The sequence below is a fragment of the Xenopus tropicalis genome, chromosome 5, assembly GCF_000004195.4.
Source record: "Xenopus tropicalis strain Nigerian chromosome 5, UCB_Xtro_10.0, whole genome shotgun sequence".
Classification (NCBI taxonomy): domain Eukaryota; kingdom Metazoa; phylum Chordata; class Amphibia; order Anura; family Pipidae; genus Xenopus; species Xenopus tropicalis.
The window spans coordinates 163,029,918-163,046,924 of record NC_030681.2 but is presented as its reverse complement, the minus strand read 5'-3'; the positions used below and the strand labels follow the sequence as shown (position 1 = coordinate 163,046,924).

The window sequence follows — 17,007 nt, the reverse complement described above, 5'->3', positions numbered from 1 at the left end:
GCCGCGCATGCGCAGATTTATACCGAACGCTCTGAGCCTAACGCCTGCGCAGTGCCTGCAAGAGAAGCTTGACACATGCGCAGTACACTGCCTATGAAAGCCTAATGCGGCTGCGCGGTGGCGCTTCTGACTGAGGAGTGTTACTTGCCCTGCGCAATGGAGGCGACGTAGTTATGTGTCTGTGGATGTTTGCGCTCTCGTTTTGCGCCTGGTCGAGTCTGCGACACCCCCCCCCTTCAAAGCCCAGTGGTTCTAATGTAATAAGCTTCTTGCGTTTGGGCTGGACGGTTCTGCCCCAGTCAGGCATATTGATATGGTTGCTGCCCAGCGCTTTACATAGCAACCAAGGCTGGCACCTTTATAGCGGCAGATTTACTAAGGGGGATATACACTGACACTGCTGCAATTACCCATAGCAACCAATTTGATGGTTGTTGCGACTGACCGGTATTTTGTAGTTTGGGTGGTTAAACGGATGCGTGATGCCAATGTTATTAATAGGAAAAAAAACATAACATTATTGGTATAAGGCTTTTGTTCCAGAAAAGGTGGCAGCCTTGCGCATGCGCAGCGGTGTGGGGGAGCAGCAAAGGAAAGCTATTGCGCATGCGCAGCGGTGTGAGGAGCAGCAAGGGAAAGCTATTGCGCATGCGCAGTATCCGTAGCCTGATTCGCTTCGGGACATAATGGCGAGGCGGAGTTTAAGCTGCCGCGGAAGTGATTGTCTTGTAACCGGAAGCGCCATAGGAGCCGCTGAGAGACATTCGGAGAGTCCGGTTGGTTGTAATCATGGCAGAGGAGGAGATTAAAGACCCGGTAAGTATAAGGCGGGCGGAAGCATGAGGGCCCCGGCGGGTCAGCCATTGTGTGTGCGGCCGGTGGGGGGGTACCTACAGCCTGTCAGTGCGGCCCGTACCATCCTTGTGTCTGTGTGGGGGGAGAGCGAAGAACCTCATGGCCCCTCCCTGTCTGCTTGGTTACTTCCTGTGACCGGACTGCGGGCAGAGCCGCTCTGAGCCCCCTCACCCACAGCTCCCAATAGCCCTGCCCCAAAGCTGCTCATGGGCGGGGATATCTGGGCTGTCTGGGCGGAGCCAATTGGCTGGGCGGCCTCTGCGCTTAGGGGCGGGGTTTGTACCCACTGTGGGCGGGTTAAGGGCTCTTATGGACTGATGGAGGCGGTTGCTTAGCTACTGTGGGCGGGTTAAGGGCTCTTATGGACTGATGGAGGCGGTTGCCTAGCTACTGTGGGCGGGTTAAGGGCTCTTATGGACTGATGGAGGCGGTTGCTTAGCTACTGTGGGCGGGTTAAGGGCTCTTATGGACTGATGGAGGCGGTTGCTTAGCTACTGTGGGCGGGTTAAGGGCTCTTATGGACTGATGGAGGCGGTTGCCTAGCTACTGTGGGCGGGTTAAGGGCTCTTATGGACTGATGGAGGCGGTTGCTTAGCTACTGTGGGCGGGTTAATGGCTCTTATGGACTGATGGAGGCGGTTGCCTAGCTACTGTGGGCGGGTTAAGGGCTCTTATGGACTGATGGAGGCGGTTGCCTAGCTACTGTGGGCGGGTTAAGGGCTCTTATGGACTGATGGAGGCGGTTGCTTAGCTACTGTGGGCGGGTTAAGGGCTCTTATGGACTGATGGAGGCGGTTGCCTAGCTACTGTGGGCGGGTTAAGGGCTCTTATGGACTGATGGAGGCGGTTGCCTAGCTACTGTGGGCGGGTTAAGGGCTCTTATGGACTGATGGAGGCGGTTGCTTAGCTACTGTGGGCAGGTTAATGGCTCTTATGGACTGATGGAGGCGGTTGCCTAGCTACTGTGGGCGGGTTAAGGGCTCTTATGGACTGATGGAGGCGGTTGCCTAGCTACTGTGGGCGGGTTAAGGGCTCTTATGGACTGATGGAGGCGGTTGCTTAGCTACTGTGGGCGGGTTAAGGGCTCTTATGGACTGATGGAGTCGGTTGCTTAGCTACTGTGGGCGGGTTAAGGGCTCTTATGGACTGATGGAGGCGGTTGCTTAGCTACTGTGGGCGGGTTAAGGGCTCTTATGGACTGATGGAGGCGGTTGCTTAGCTACTGTGGGCGGGTTAAGGGCTCTTATGGACTGATGGAGGCGGTTGCCTAGCTACTGTGGGCGGGTTAAGGGCTCTTATGGACTGATGGAGGCGGTTGCCTAGCTACTGTGGGCTGGTTAAGGGCTCTTATGGACTGATGGAGGCGGTTGCCTAGCTACTGTGGGCGGGTTAAGGGCTCTTATGGACTGATGGAGGCGGTTGCTTAGCTACTGTGGGCTGGTTAAGGGCTCTTATGGACTGATGGAGGCGGTTGCTTAGCTACTGTGGGCGGGTTAAGGGCTCTTATGGACTGATGGAGGCGGTTGCTTAGCTACTGTGGGCGGGTTAAGGGCTCTTATGGACTGATGGAGGCGGTTGCTTAGCTACTGTGGGCGGGTTAAGGTTTGAGACACACTGTGAGGGGGGGCTGTAAGGGAGGGGCTTGAGTGTACGGGGGGGGGTAAGGTTTCCTTGAGCTGTGGGTGGGGGGCTGAGACAGACTGTGTGGGAGGAGCTTGAGTGTACGGGGGGGTAAGGTTTCCTTGAGCTGTGGGTGGGGGGCCGAGACAGACTGTGTGGGAGGGGCTTGAGTGTACGGGGGGGGTAAGGTTTCCTTGAGCTGTGGGTGGGGGGCTGAGATAGACTGTGTGGGAGGGGCTTGAGTGTACGGGGGGGGGGGTAAGGTTTCCTTGAGCTGTGGGTGGGGGGCTGAGACAGACTGTGTGGGAGGGGCTTGAGTGTATGGGGGGTAAGGTTTCCTTGGCCCCGGTGCCTATGGGGCTATTGCAGGGATTGTGTGCAGGGAGCTGATTGGTTCCTTTTGCTCCAGGGCACAGTGACGTTTAACGATGTGGCAGTTTATTTCTCCTTCCACCAATGGGAGCTGCTGGCAGATTGGCAGAAACTTCTGTACAAGAATGTCATGAAGGAGATTCATGGGGCGCTCACAGCTCTTGGTACGTTTGGGTTCTCACCCCCCCCCCCCACATTCTCTGCACCCCCTAACCCCCTGCTGTGTCTCCCCAATATCCAGCCTGCTAATTACTGCACCCCCTAACCCCCTGCTGTGTCTCCCCAATATCCAGCCTGCTAATTACTGCACCCCCTAACCCCCTGCTGTGTCTCCCCAATATCCAGCCTGCTAATTACTGCACCCCCTAACCCCCTGCTGTGTCTCCCCAATATCCAACCTGCTAATTACTGCACCCCCTAACCCCCTGCTGTGTCTCCCCAATATCCAGCCTGCTAATTACTGCACCCCCTAACCCCCTGCTGTGTCTCCCCAATATCCAGCCTGCTAATTACTGCACCCCCTAACCCCCTGCTGTGTCTCCCCAATATCCAGCCTGCTAATTACTGCACCCCCTAACCCCCTGCTGTGTCTCCCCAATATCCAGCCTGCTAATTACTGCACCCCCTAACCCCCTGCTGTGTCTCCCCAATATCCAGCCTGCTAATTACTGCACCCCCTAACCCCCTGCTGTGTCTCCCCAATATCCAGCCTGCTAATTACTGCACCCCCTAACCCCCTGCTGTGTCTCCCCAATATCCAGCCTGCTAATTACTGCACCCCCTAACCCCCTGCTGTGTCTCCCCAATATCCAGCCTGCTAATTACTGCACCCCCTAACCCCCTGCTGTGTCTCCCCAATATCCAGCCTGCTAATTACTGCACCCCCTAACCCCCTGCTGTGTCTCCCCAATATCCAGCCTGCTAATTACTGCACCCCCTAACCCCCTGCTGTGTCTCCCCAATATCCAGCCTGCTAATTACTGCACCCCCTAACCCCCTGCTGTGTCTCCCCAATATTCAGCCTGCTAATTACTGCACCCCCTAACCCCCTGCTGTGTCTCCCCAATATCCAGCCTGCTAATTACTGCACCCCCTAACCCCCTGCTGTGTCTCCCCAATATTCAGCCTGCTAATTACTGCACCCCCTAACCCCCTGCTGTGTCTCCCCAATATCCAACCTGCTAATTACTGCACCCCACTCCCTGTTCCTCCTAATCCCTGGTGCCAATGAACCCCCAGACCCTATGGGGAGGGACTAATTTTTGCCGTTTCCGGAAGGTTATGAAATCGCCAACCCCGGGATCCTGGTGAAGGTGCAGCAGTCGGAGGAGCCCAGTTACAGCACAAACAGTGAGGATGAGGATGACAGTAAAGCCAAAGGTGAGAGGAAGCAGCGGGGCTGCTGTGGGCGCTGCTGTGGGGGCTGCTGTAGGGGCTGCTTTGGGCGCTGCTGTAGGGGCTGCTTTGGGCGCTGGTGTAGGGGCTGCTGTAGGGGCTGCTGTGGGCGCTGCTGTAGGGGCTGCTTTGGGCGCTGCTGTAGGGGCTGCTTTGGGCGCTGGTGTAGGGGCTGCTGTAGGGGCTGCTGTGGGCGCTGCTGTAGGGGCTGCTGTAGGGGCTGCTGTAGGGGCTGGTGTAGGGGCTGGTGTAGGGGCTGCTGTAGGGGCTGCTGTAGGGGCTGCTGTAGGGGCTGCTGTAGGGGCTGCTTTGGGCGCTGGTGTAGGGGCTGCTGTGGGGGCTGCTGTGGGGGCTGGTGTGGGGGCTGCTGTAGGGGCTGCTGTGGGGGCTGCTGTAGGGGCTGCTGTGGGCGCTGCTGTAGGGGCTGCTTTGGGCGCTGGTGTAGGGGCTGCTGTGGGCGCTGCTGTAGGGGCTGCTTTGGGCGCTGGTGTAGGGGCTGGTGTAGGGGCTGCTGTGGGGGCTGCTGTAGGGGCTGCTTTGGGCGCTGGTGTAGGGGCTGCTGTAGGGGCTGCTGTGGGCGCTGCTGTAGGGGCTGCTGTAGGGGCTGCTGTAGGGGCTGCTGTAGGGGCTGGTGTAGGGGCTGCTGTAGGGGCTGCTGTAGGGGCTGCTGTAGGGGCTGCTGTAGGGGCTGCTTTGGGCGCTGGTGTAGGGGCTGCTGTGGGGGCTGCTGTGGGGGCTGGTGTGGGGGCTGCTGTAGGGGCTGCTGTGGGGGCTGCTGTAGGGGCTGCTGTGGGCGCTGCTGTAGGGGCTGCTTTGGGCGCTGGTGTAGGGGCTGCTGTGGGCGCTGCTGTAGGGGCTGCTTTGGGCGCTGGTGTAGGGGCTGGTGTAGGGTCTGCTGTAGGGGCTGCTGTGGGCGCTGCTGTAGGGGCTGCTTTGGGCGCTGCTGTAGGGGCTGCTTTGGGCGCTGGTGTAGGGGCTGCTGTGGGCGCTGCTGTAGGGGCTGCTGTAGGGGCTGCTGTAGGGGCTGGTGTAGGGGCTGGTGTAGGGGCTGGTGTAGGGGCTGCTGTAGGGGCTGCTGTAGGGGCTGCTTTGGGCGCTGCTGTAGGGGCTGCTGTGGGGGCTGCTGTGGGGGCTGGTGTAGGGGCTGCTGTAGGGGCTGCTGTGGGGGCTGCTGTAGGGGCTGCTGTGGGCGCTGCTGTAGGGGCTGCTTTGGGCGCTGGTGTAGGGGCTGCTGTAGGGGCTGCTGTGGGGGCTGGTGTAGGGGCTGCTGTGGGCGCTGCTGTGGGGGCTGGTGTAGGGGCTGCTGTAGGCGCTGCTGTAGGGGCTGCTGTAGGGGCTGCTGTAGGGGCTGCTGTGGGGGCTGCTGTGGGGGCTGCTGTGGGGGCTGCTGTGGGGGCTGCTGTGGGGGCTGGTGTAGGGGCTGGTGTAGGCGCTGCTGTGGGGGCTGCTGTGGGGGCTGCTGTGGGGGCTGCTGTAGGGGCTGCTGTGGGGGCTGGTGTAGGGGCTGCTGTGGGCGCTGCTGTAGGGGCTGCTGTAGGGGCTGCTGTAGGGGCTGCTGTGGGCGCTGCTGTAGGGGCTGCTGTGGGGGCTGCTGTAGGGGCTGCTGTAGGGGCTGCTGTAGGGGCTGCTGTAGGGGCTGTGTGTGGCCCCTGCTGACTTCTCGTTGCTTTAGGGCCCTCACAGATCCGGCCAGACATCCTGCTGCGGGTGAAGATGGAAGAGGCATTGAGTGACCAAAGCTGCCAGACTAGTGTTCCAAAGGAGGAGGAGGAGGAGCTGAGAGAGGAGGAGGAGGAGGAGGAGGAGTTTAGCACAGACTCCAGTGAGTAGCAGGCGCCATTCATACTGAGAGGCACCCCCACAGCTGCAACTCTTTGTCTTGGCTATGGCCCCCCCCTCTATATTCTACTGCTATAGGGAAACTATAAGGCACCGCCCCCCCCTCTATATTCTACTGCTATAGGGAAACTATAAGGCACCGCCCCCCATTATATTCTACTGCTATAGGGAAACAATAAGGCACCGCCCCCCCCCCCCCCCCCATTATATTCTACTGCTATAGGGAAACTATAAGGCACCGCCCCCCCCATTATATTCTACTGCTATAGGGAAACTATAAGGCACCACCCCCCCCCCCCCATTATATTCTACTGCTATAGGGAAACTATAAGGCACCGCCCCCCCCCCCCCCCTCTATATTCTACTGCTATAGGGAAACTATAAGGCACCGCCCCCCCATTATATTCTACTGCTATAGGGAAACTATAAGGCACCGCCCCCCCCCCCATTATATTCTACTGCTATAGGGAAACTATAAGGCACCGCCCCCCCCCCCCTCTATATTCTACTGCTATAGGGAAACTATAAGGCACCGCCCCCCCTCTATATTCTACTGCTATAGGGAAACTATAAGGCACCGCCTCCCCATTATATTCTACTGCTATAGGGAAACTATAAGGCACCGCCCCCCCCCCCCCATTATATTCTACTGCTATAGGGAAACAATAAGGCACCGCCCCCCATTATATTCTACTGCTATAGGGAAACTATAAGGCACCGCCCCCCATTATATTCTACTGCTATAGGGAAACAATAAGGCACCGCCCCCCCCCCCCCCCCCCATTATATTCTACTGCTATAGGGAAACTATAAGGCACCGCCCCCCATTATATTCTACTGCTATAGGGAAACAATAAGGCACCGCCCCCCCCCCCCCCCCATTATATTCTACTGCTATAGGGAAACTATAAGGCACCGCCCCCCCCCTATATTCTACTGCTATAGGGAAACTATAAGGCACCGCCCCCCCATTATATTCTACTGCTATAGGGAAACTATAAGGCACCGCCCCCCCCCCCCCCCCCCCCCCCATTATATTCTACTGCTATAGGGAAACAATAAGGCACCGCCCCCCCCCCCCCCCCCATTATATTCTACTGCTATAGGGAAACTATAAGGCACCGCCCCCCCATTATATTCTACTGCTATAGGGAAACTATAAGGCACCGCCCCCCCCCCCCCCCCCATTATATTCTACTGCTAAAGGGAAACAATAAGGCACCGCCCCCCCCCCCCCCCCCCCCCCATTATATTCTACTGCTATAGGGAAACAATAAGGCACCGCCCCCCCCCCTCCCCCCATTATATTCTACTGCTATAGGGAAACTATAAGGCACCGCCCCCCATTATATTCTACTGCTATAGGGAAACAATAAGGCACCGCCCCCCCCCCCCATTATATTCTACTGCTATAGGGAAACTATAAGGCACCGCCCCCCATTATATTCTACTGCTATAGGGAAACAATAAGGCACCGCCCCCCCCCCCCCCCCCATTATATTCTACTGCTATAGGGAAACTATAAGGCACCGCCCCCCATTATATTCTACTGCTATAGGGAAACTATAAGGCACCCCCCCCCCCCATTATATTCTACTGCTATAGGGAAACTATAAGGCACCGCCCCCCCCATTATATTCTACTGCTATAGGGAAACAATAAGGCACCACCCCCCCCCCATTATATTCTACTGCTATAGGGAAACAATAAGGCACCGCCCCCCCCATTATATTCTACTGCTATAGGGAAACTATAAGGCACCGCCCCCCCCCATTATATTCTACTGCTATAGGGAAACAATAAGGCACCGCCCCCCCATTATATTCTACAGCTATAGGGAAACTATAAGGCACCGCCCCCCCCCCCCCCCCCCATTATATTCTACTGCTATAGGGAAACAATAAGGCACCACCCCCCCATTATATTCTACTGCTATAGGGAAACTATAAGGCACCGCCCCCCCATTATATTCTACTGCTATAGGGAAACTATAAGGCACCGGGCCCCCTTTATAATCTTCTGGGTTGGGAATGATTGGTGGCAGCGGGTGGGGGGGTTATTGGGACTGGAAGAGAGAACCCCCACTGTTAGTAGGAATGCTGGGTGTAATGTTAAAGGGAGGTGCCCGAGTATGATCATGTGACTTGGCCTGTTAGAGTGTCACTCAGGTTGGATTGGCACTGTGCCGTACATTCTCCCCCCCCCCCTGACCTTGCAGCTTTGGGGTTCAGATCCCCCCTAATGAGATTTCCCTGTGCAGGTGCAGCAGTCTTCAACCCGGAGCTGTCTCTTTGGATCAAGCAGGAGGAGGAGCCTGGGGACCAGAGCTCATCTATGGACGATGTGATCGACGTGACCCCAACCCGAGGTGAGTCCCCCCCCCCATTCCTCATACCCTGGGGGGCATGTAAGCAGGGAGGGGCAGCTGGGTGGCACTGGCCTATTCCCTAATGCCCCCTGAGCTTGGGCACTAATCCGACCAACTCCTCCCTCTATTACTGTCCCTGTTACTGGATTGGTCGGTTCCCTTTCCAGGAGAAGCGTTTATTGGCCACCTAATCACCAAGGGTACTCGCAGCCATTGCCTGTGATTGGTGCATTTCCCAGCGGTGTGAGTGGGAGGGGCTAGAGCGCCTGGAGGCGGCCATGTTGTGCCGCTGCTTCGTACGTTTTTGTCAAATCCTAAAGCAAAGTGAATGAAACAGTTGTTTTTGGCAGACGAGTGGGGGCGAATGTTGCCTTTATGTTGCCCCCCGGCTACTCAGCTCTCACCTTGTATTGATAGTGATCTACATGAAAAGCAAGGAGCGGAGTGTCAGCGACAGGCAACGCGTAATTAAACTTGCGCAAAAAGGAAAGTCCCAGCGAGAGATCAGCAGACTGACGCTGATCCCCAAATCGACTGTGGGGTATATAATCAGGCGCTATAAGGAGACCGGGCTGCTTGGGTTGCAGACGGGACGAGGGCGGAGCCAGAAGCATTGTGGCGCTGTAGGCGGAGACACGAACAAAAAGCGCTTTCTCTTTACACCCAAAATGGCTGCTGGGAAAAGCGACAACTTTGACTTCCAAGTAACGAATCAGAGCATGAGAAACTTCCTTCCTCCGTAATCCCACAAACTCCTCCCCCTGCCCCTGCCCCTCCCCCCAGCCCCCCCATCAGTGTAATGACACGGGAGGTCTCATCAGACTGCTTCCTTCCTGGGACTGTGGCATCGCCAATAGGAGCAGTCTGATGAGACTGCCCACAGGGCTACAGGAGGCCACTGATTGGCTGGCACTCCAGGCTCATTCTCTCATTGCCAGAAACACTGATGGGCCAGTACTTTTATTCCATTCCGCTTTATTATCAGCTGATTGGCCTATTAACTCGGTACCTCAGCCAATGATCAACAAGAGGCTCTGTGTAAAGTGAATCCCCCCTCCCACGGGGCTTATATGTCCAGGCACAGGGTGGCCACAATCAGCCAAACTAGCCACCCTCGTCTGGGCACGTACAGCCTCTGTGCTTGGGTGCCACGGGCACAGCATGGAACCATCCCCTGTGGGCTCAATAGCCACTAAGCCAGTGGCCCCAAGCACCGGCCCTTTGGGGTGGGAAATAATCAGCGTGTCATTACCCACAGTGTGAGACAGACAGCCGCAGGGTCTGCCATTGTGACTCGTGTCATTACCCACAGTGTGAGACAGACAGACAGCCGCTGGGTCTGCCATTGTGACTCGTGTCATTACACACAGTGTGAGACAGACAGCCGCAGGGTCTGCCATTGTGACTCGTGTCATTACCCACAGTGTGAGACAGACAGACAGCCGCAGGGTCTGCCATTGTGACTCGTGTCATTACACACAGTGTGAGACAGACAGCCGCAGGGTCTGCCATTGTGACTCGTGTCATTACACACAGTGTGAGACAGACAGCCGCAGGGTCTGCCATTGTGACTCGTGTCATTACCCACAGTGTGAGACAGACAGACAGCCGCTGGGTCTGCCATTGTGACTCGTGTCATTACCCACAGTGTGAGACAGACAGACAGCCGCTGGGTCTGCCAGTGTGACTCGTGTCATTACCCACAGTGTGAGACAGACAGACAGCCGCTGGGTCTGCCAGTGTGACTCGTGTCATTACCCACAGTGTGAGACAGACAGACAGCCGCTGGGTCTGCCAGTGTGACTCGTGTCATTACCCACAGTGTGAGACAGACAGACAGCCGCAGGGTCTGCCATTGTGACTCGTGTCATTACCCACAGTGTGAGACAGACAGACAGCCGCAGGGTCTGCCATTGTGACTCGTGTCATTACCCACAGTGTGAGACAGACAGACAGCCGCAGGGTCTGCCATTGTGACTCGTGTCATTACCCACAGTGTGAGACAGACAGACAGCCGCTGGGTCTGCCAGTGTGACTCGTGTCATTACACACAGTGTGAGACAGACAGACAGCCGCTGGGTCTGCCAGTGTGACTCGTGTCATTACCCACAGTGTGAGACAGACAGACAGCCGCTGGGTCTGCCAGTGTGACTCGTGTCATTACCCACAGTGTGAGACAGACAGACAGCCGCTGGGTCTGCCAGTGTGACTCGTGTCATTACCCACAGTGTGAGACAGACAGACAGCCGCTGGGTCTGCCAGTGTGACTCGTGTCATTACCCACAGTGTGAGACAGACAGCCGCTGGGTCTGCCAGTGTGACTCGTGTCATTACCCACAGTGTGAGACAGACAGACAGCCGCAGGGACTGCCACTGAGCCCACCCCAAACCCGGCAAGCACCGTGGCACCCAAGCACTCACCCCACTTTATATCCTTATTTTAACTTTGTGCTTTGAGGTCTTTTTTTATTGTTCAAAACAACTTTTTCATTAAGATTTGATGTAGGATTTTAGAGTTTGACAAAAATAGTTTAAATATGAAATAACTGTGTTACATGAGCACAAAATGTCAACTGATTGTCAATTAAATTATTCATTGGACCTGATGTTGTTCAGTAACTGTATCTGCCTCCATCTGTTTGTCTGTCAGTGCCGTTTGTGTTGTTTGTTCAAAGCCCATTTATAATGGCAACTATAACTATTAGCCAGGGCCGGCCCGCTGCCTTACTGGTACTCACTGTTAGGCTTCCTGTGTGCCCAGAGCATTCCTATGGGCCAGGGCCTGCCCGCTGCCCTACTGGTACTGACACACTGTTAGGCTTCCTGTGTGCCCAGAGCATTCCTATGGGCCAGGGCCTGCCCGCTGCCTTACTGGTACTCACTGTTAGGCTTCCTGTGTGCCCAGAGCATTCCTATGGGCCAGGGCCTGCCCGCTGCCCTACTGGTACTCACTGTTAGGCTTCCTGTGTGCCCAGAGCATTCCTATGGGCCAGGGCCTGCCCGCTGCCCTACTGGTACTCACTGTTAGGCTTCCTGTGTGCCCAGAACATTCCTATGGGACAGGGCCTGCCCGCTGCCCTACTGGTACTCACTGTTAGGCTTCCTGTGTGCCCAGAGCATTCCTATGGGACAGGGCCTGCCCGCTGCCCTACTGGTACTGACACACTGTTAGGCTTCCTGTGTGCCCAGAGCATTCCTATGGGCCAGGGCCTGCCCGCTGCCCTACTGGTACTCACTGTTAGGCTTCCTGTGTGCCCAGAGCATTCCTATGGGCCAGGGCCTGCCCGCTGCCCTACTGGTACTCACTGTTAGGCTTCCTGTGTGCCCAGAGCATTCCTATGGGCCAGGTCCTGCCTGCTGCCCTATTGGTACTCACTGTTAGGCTTCCTGTGTGCCCAGAGCATTCCTATGGGCCAGGGCCTGCCCGCTGCCCTACTGGTACTCACAGTTAGGCTTCCTGTGTGCCCAGAACATTCCTGTGGGCCAGGGCCTGCCCACTGCCCTCCTGGTACTCACTATGTTAGGCTTCCTGTGTGCCCAGAACATTCCTGTGTGCCAGGGCCTGCCCACTGCCCTCCTGGTACTCACTATGTTAGGCTTCCTGTGTGCCCAGAACATTCCTGTGGGCCAGGGCCTGCCCACTGCCCTCCTGGTACTCACTATGTTAGGCTTCCTGTGTGCCCAGAACATTCCTGTGGGCCAGGGCCTGCCCACTGCCCTCCTGGTACTCACTATGTTAGGCTTCCTGTGTGCCCAGAACATTCCTGTGGGCCACGGGCTGCCCACTGCCCTCCTGGTACTCACTATGTTAGGCTTCCTGTGTGCCCAGAACATTCCTGTTGGCCAGGGCCTGCCCGCTCCTCTCCTGGTACTCACTATGTTAGGCTTCCTGTGTGCCCAGAGCATTCCTGTGGGCCAGGGCCTGCCCACTGCCCTGCTGGTACTCACTATATTAGGCTTCCTGTGTGCCTAGAATATTCCTATGGGCCAGGGCCTGCCCGCTGCCCTACTGGCACTCAATATGTTAGGCTTTATGTGAGCCCAGAGCATTCCTATGGGCCAGGGCCTGCCCACTGCCCTACTGGTACTCACTGTTAGGCTTCCTGTGTGCCAGGGCCTGCCCACTGCCTTCCTGGTACTCACTATGTTAGGCTTCCTGTGTGCCCAGAGAATTCCTGTGGGCCAGAGCCTGCCCACTGCCCTGCTGGTACTCAATATGTTAGGCTTCTTGTGTGCCCAGAACATTCCTATGGGCCAGGGCCTGCCCACTGCCCTCCTGGTACTCACTATGTTAGGCTTTCTGTGTGCCCAGAACATTCCTGTGGGCCAGGGCCTGGCCACTGCCCTCCTGGTACTCACTATGTTAGGCTTCCTGTGTGCAAAGAACATTCCTGTGGGCCAGGGCCTGTCAACTGCCCTCCTGGTAATCACTATGTTAGGCTTCCTGTGTGCCCAGAACATTCCTGTGGGCCAGGGCCGGCCCGCTGCCCTACTGGCACTCGCTATGTTTGGCTTCCTGTGTGCCCAGAACATTCCTGTGGGCCAGGGCCGGCCCGCTGCCCTACTGTCACTCACTATGTTTGGCTGCCTGTGTGCCCAGAACATTCCTGTGGGCCAGGGCCTGTCAACTGCCCTCCTGGTAATCACTATGTTAGGCTTCCTGTGTGCCTAGAACATTCCTGTGGGCCAGGGCCGGCCCGCTGCCCTACTGGCACTCACTATGTTTGGCTTCCTGTGCGCCCAGAACATTCCTATGGGCCAGGGCCTGACCGCTACCCTACTGGTACTCACTGTGCTAGGCTTCCTGTGTGCCCAGAGCATTCCTATGGGCCAGGGCTGCCATATTGCTTTAATCAGACAGCACAGCAGGAAGGAATGTTCTGTGCAGACAGTAAGGCAAGCCGAAGGGGGACTATCTGGTGATGTGGCCAATCCCGGCCTGTGTACATGGCCCACAATTCACCCTCCCTCAGTGATATCTTCTCTGGGATCTGCTGGCTCACCCTGTATGGCTGCGAGCGGAACCAGTACTTTTCTGTTGGGTCAGCACAAGCCCTTATCTGACCATTGAACTAGGAGCCAAATGATTGGATCGGCCCACTCTCTGGATGGCCAGATAGGCCAATGATCTCCTGGCCACCTTGATGGGAGTGGGAGGAGCCATGCCTGCCAATGGAAGCTGAAGCACAGACTGTATATGCTGGGCAGTAATTGTGGGACCCCCCCCGTGGGAGGGGGCGGGGTTAGTACAACACTCATCTGGGGGTTAGGGATCAGTAGGGGGGCAGTTGTCCTTCAGACTGAAGCAAAGCTAGGGATTGGCTAGGGACTGCCCTGTAACTCTGCCCCCAGTAGGCTAACAGTAAGGATGTGTAGCTGGTACAGGAATTTGCCCTGGATTCAGGGGTGGAACGATACACAATGAGGCCATTAATATGAATAAACCTCCGCTGCAAATTGTGGGGCAAATCACTGGCTCGACTTGCCCTTAACTCCTTCACTGCTGTGCGGCCTGTTTCTCTGTACCCTGGGGGGCATCTCTGCGCTGTTTAGGGGCCTTTGACCCACCCAGCTCCCCCTGGTGGTTATTACTTGCCTCCATGCCTGGCGCTGCCCCCCTCGGCTCCCTGCATTGCGGCCTGTTTCTCTGTACCCTGGGGGGCATCTCTGCGCTGTTTAGGGGCCTTTGACCCACCCAGCTCCCCCTGGTGGTTATTACTTGCCTCCATGCCTGGCGCTGCCCCCCTCGGCTCCCTGCATTGCGGCCTCTTTCTCTGTACCCTGGGGGGCATCTCTGCGCTGTTTAGGGGCCTTTGACCCACCCAACTCCCCCTGGTGGTTATTACTTGCCTCCATGCCTGGCGCTGCCCCCCTCGGCTCCCTGCATTGCGGCCTCTTTCTCTGTACCCTGGGGGGCATCTCTGCGCTGTTTAGGGGCCTTTGACCCACCCAGCTCCCCCTGGTGGTTATTACTTGCCTCCATGCCTGGCGCTGCCCCCCTCGGCTCCCTGCATTGCGGCCTCTTTCTCTGTACCCTGGGGGGCATCTCTGCGCTGTTTAGGGGCCTTTGACCCACCCAGCTCCCCCTGGTGGTTATTACTTGCCTCCATGCCTGGCGCTGCCCCCCTCGGCTCCCTGCATTGCGGCCTGTTTCTCTGTACCCTGGGGGGCATCTCTGCGCTGTTTAGGGGCCTTTGACCCACCCAGCTCCCCCTGGTGGTTATTACTTGCCTCCATGCCTGGCGCTGCCCCCTCGGCTCCCTGCATTGCGGCCTGTTTCTCTGTACCCTGGGGGGCATCTCTGCGCTGTTTAGGGGCCTTTGACCCACCCAGCTCCCCCTGGTGGTTATTACTTGCCTCCATGCCTGGCGCTGCCCCCCTCGGCTCCCTGCATTGCGGCCTGTTTCTCTCTCTGTACCCTGGGGGGCATCTCTGCGCTGATTAGGGGCCTTTGACCCACCCAGCTCCCCCTGGTGGTTATTACTTGCCTCCATGCCTGGCGCTGCCCCCCTCGGCTCCCTGCATTGCGGCCTGTTTCTCTCTCTGTACCCTGGGGGGCATCTCTGCGCTGATTAGGGGCCTTTGAATCACCCAGCTCCCCCTGGTGGTTATTACTTGCCTCCATGCCTGGCGCTGCCCCCCTCGGCTCCCTGCATTGCGGCCTGTTTCTCTGTACCCTGGGGGGCATCTCTGCGCTGATTAGGGGCCTTTGACCCACCCAGCTCCCCCTGGTGGTTATTACTTGCCTCCATGCCTGGCGCTGCCCCCCTCGGCTCCCTGCATTGCGGCCTGTTTCTCTCTCTGTACCCTGGGGGGCATCTCTGCGCTGATTAGGGGCCTTTGACCCACCCAGCTCCCCCTGGTGGTTATTACTTGCCTCCATGCCTGGCGCTGCCCCCCTCGGCTCCCTGCTGTGACGCTCTATTGGGCCGAGTGTCTCCGTGGAACACAATGAGTACATATCTCCCCCCCAACTCAAGCAGGGGGGCTGGACCTTTGCCCAATTCCTTTAGGCTCCTTCCCCTTTAATACTGATCTCTTCTGCCCCACCCAAGGGTATCTCCTGGCAGCGGAAGCCATGTTTGTATGCCTAGCTATAGTCCATCACCCTGGGAAGGCTCTGCCGGCGCACCCCTGTAATTTGGTTCCTTCCTGTCCCTTCCAGCACCAATGGCGTCGCACAGCCCTGGAGGGACCAATGGCGGCAGCCCAGCGACCCAGGAAAGCGAGACGAGGCTGGCGATCCACAAGCGCAATGGGCTGAAGCTGCGGGACAAGATCTTGGTGCTTTGCGGCTACCAAAACAACGAGTCGGTGGGGTCTCTGGCCGCGCAGTTTGGGGTCAGCAAGTCGCAGGTTGTGCAGATTGTCAAGCGCCGGGAGGAGCTCATTACCGCTCTACACAACAACGTGAGTGGGGACCGCGTGCGGAGGCAGAGGAGAACCACCAATGACAAGCTGAACTCGGCCGTGTGGGAGTGGCTGCTCTCTACCCGCGGGGGCGTGGCGCTATCCGGCCGCATCATCCGAGAGAAAGCGCTGGAGATCGCCAATCAGCTGGGCGTCCGGGGCTTCAAGGCGTCCAATGGCTGGCTGGACAGCTTCAAGAAAGCGCACAATATCCAGCGCTGCTCCGCCCCTTTCACTGGGGCCGGACTCACCCCTGATAGGCTTGATGATTGGCTGGCCCAGATGAGCGCTGTGGACTCTGAACTGCCCTCCTGTGGGGGCAACGTATTCCCGGGCCTCGCTATTGGCCAATGAGACCTGCTGTTTATTTTTCTATTTCCATGTAATTCAGCTGCTTTTTCTATTCACGTGATCTCCTTCTGCCCCTGGATGTGCCTTAATGACTGCCCCACCCACCTCCTTATTTCTGGGGGTCAGGAGCACCCCCACATTCAGCAATGTGACTGCCCCGGTCAGGAGCACCCCCACATTCAGCAATGTGACTGCCCCACTATCTCCCCCCGTCTCCTTATTTCTGGGTGTCAGGAGCACCCCCACATTCAGTATTATTGCCGTTACTGCCCCAGCAGCAATGTGACTGCCCCACTGTCTCCCCCGTCTCCTTATTTCTGGGTGTCAGGAGCACCCCCACATTCAGTATTATTGCCGTTACTGCCCCAGCAGCAATGTGACTGCCCCACTGTCTCCCCCGTCTCCTTATTTCTGGGTGTCAGGAGCACCCCCACATTCAGCAATGTGACTGCCCCGGTCAGGAGCACCCCCACATTCAGCAATGTGACTGCCCCACTATCTCCCCCCGTCTCCTTATTTCTGGGTGTCAGGAGCACCCCCACATTCAGCAATGTGACTGCCCCACTGTCTCCCCCCGTCTCCTTATTTCTGGGTGTCAGGAGCACCCCCACATTCAGCAATGTGACTGCCCCGGTCAGGAGCACCCCCACATTCAGCAATGTGACTGCCCCACTATCTCCCCCCGTCTCCTTATTTCTGGGTGTCAGGAGCACCCCCACATTCAGCAATGTGACTGCCCCACTATCTCCCCCCGTCTCCTTATTTCTGGGTGTCAGGAGCACCCCCACATTCAGCAA

The 17,007-nt window shown here is 57.3% G+C and overlaps 1 protein-coding gene across 1 annotated transcript; it reads left to right on the top strand.

Moving 5' to 3' along the window:
• Nucleotides 1-684: 684 nt before the first annotated feature.
• On the top strand, nt 685-16,372 carry LOC116410824 (zinc finger protein 264-like). The gene is made up of 6 exons (XM_031901955.1): nt 685-816; nt 2,885-3,011; nt 4,126-4,227; nt 5,915-6,064; nt 8,342-8,449; nt 15,615-16,372. The coding sequence occupies exons 1-6, from the start codon at nt 790-792 to the stop codon at nt 16,211-16,213; spliced, it is 1,113 nt and encodes a 370-aa protein (XP_031757815.1). The 5' UTR covers nt 685-789; the 3' UTR covers nt 16,214-16,372.
• Nucleotides 16,373-17,007: the final 635 nt, after the last annotated feature.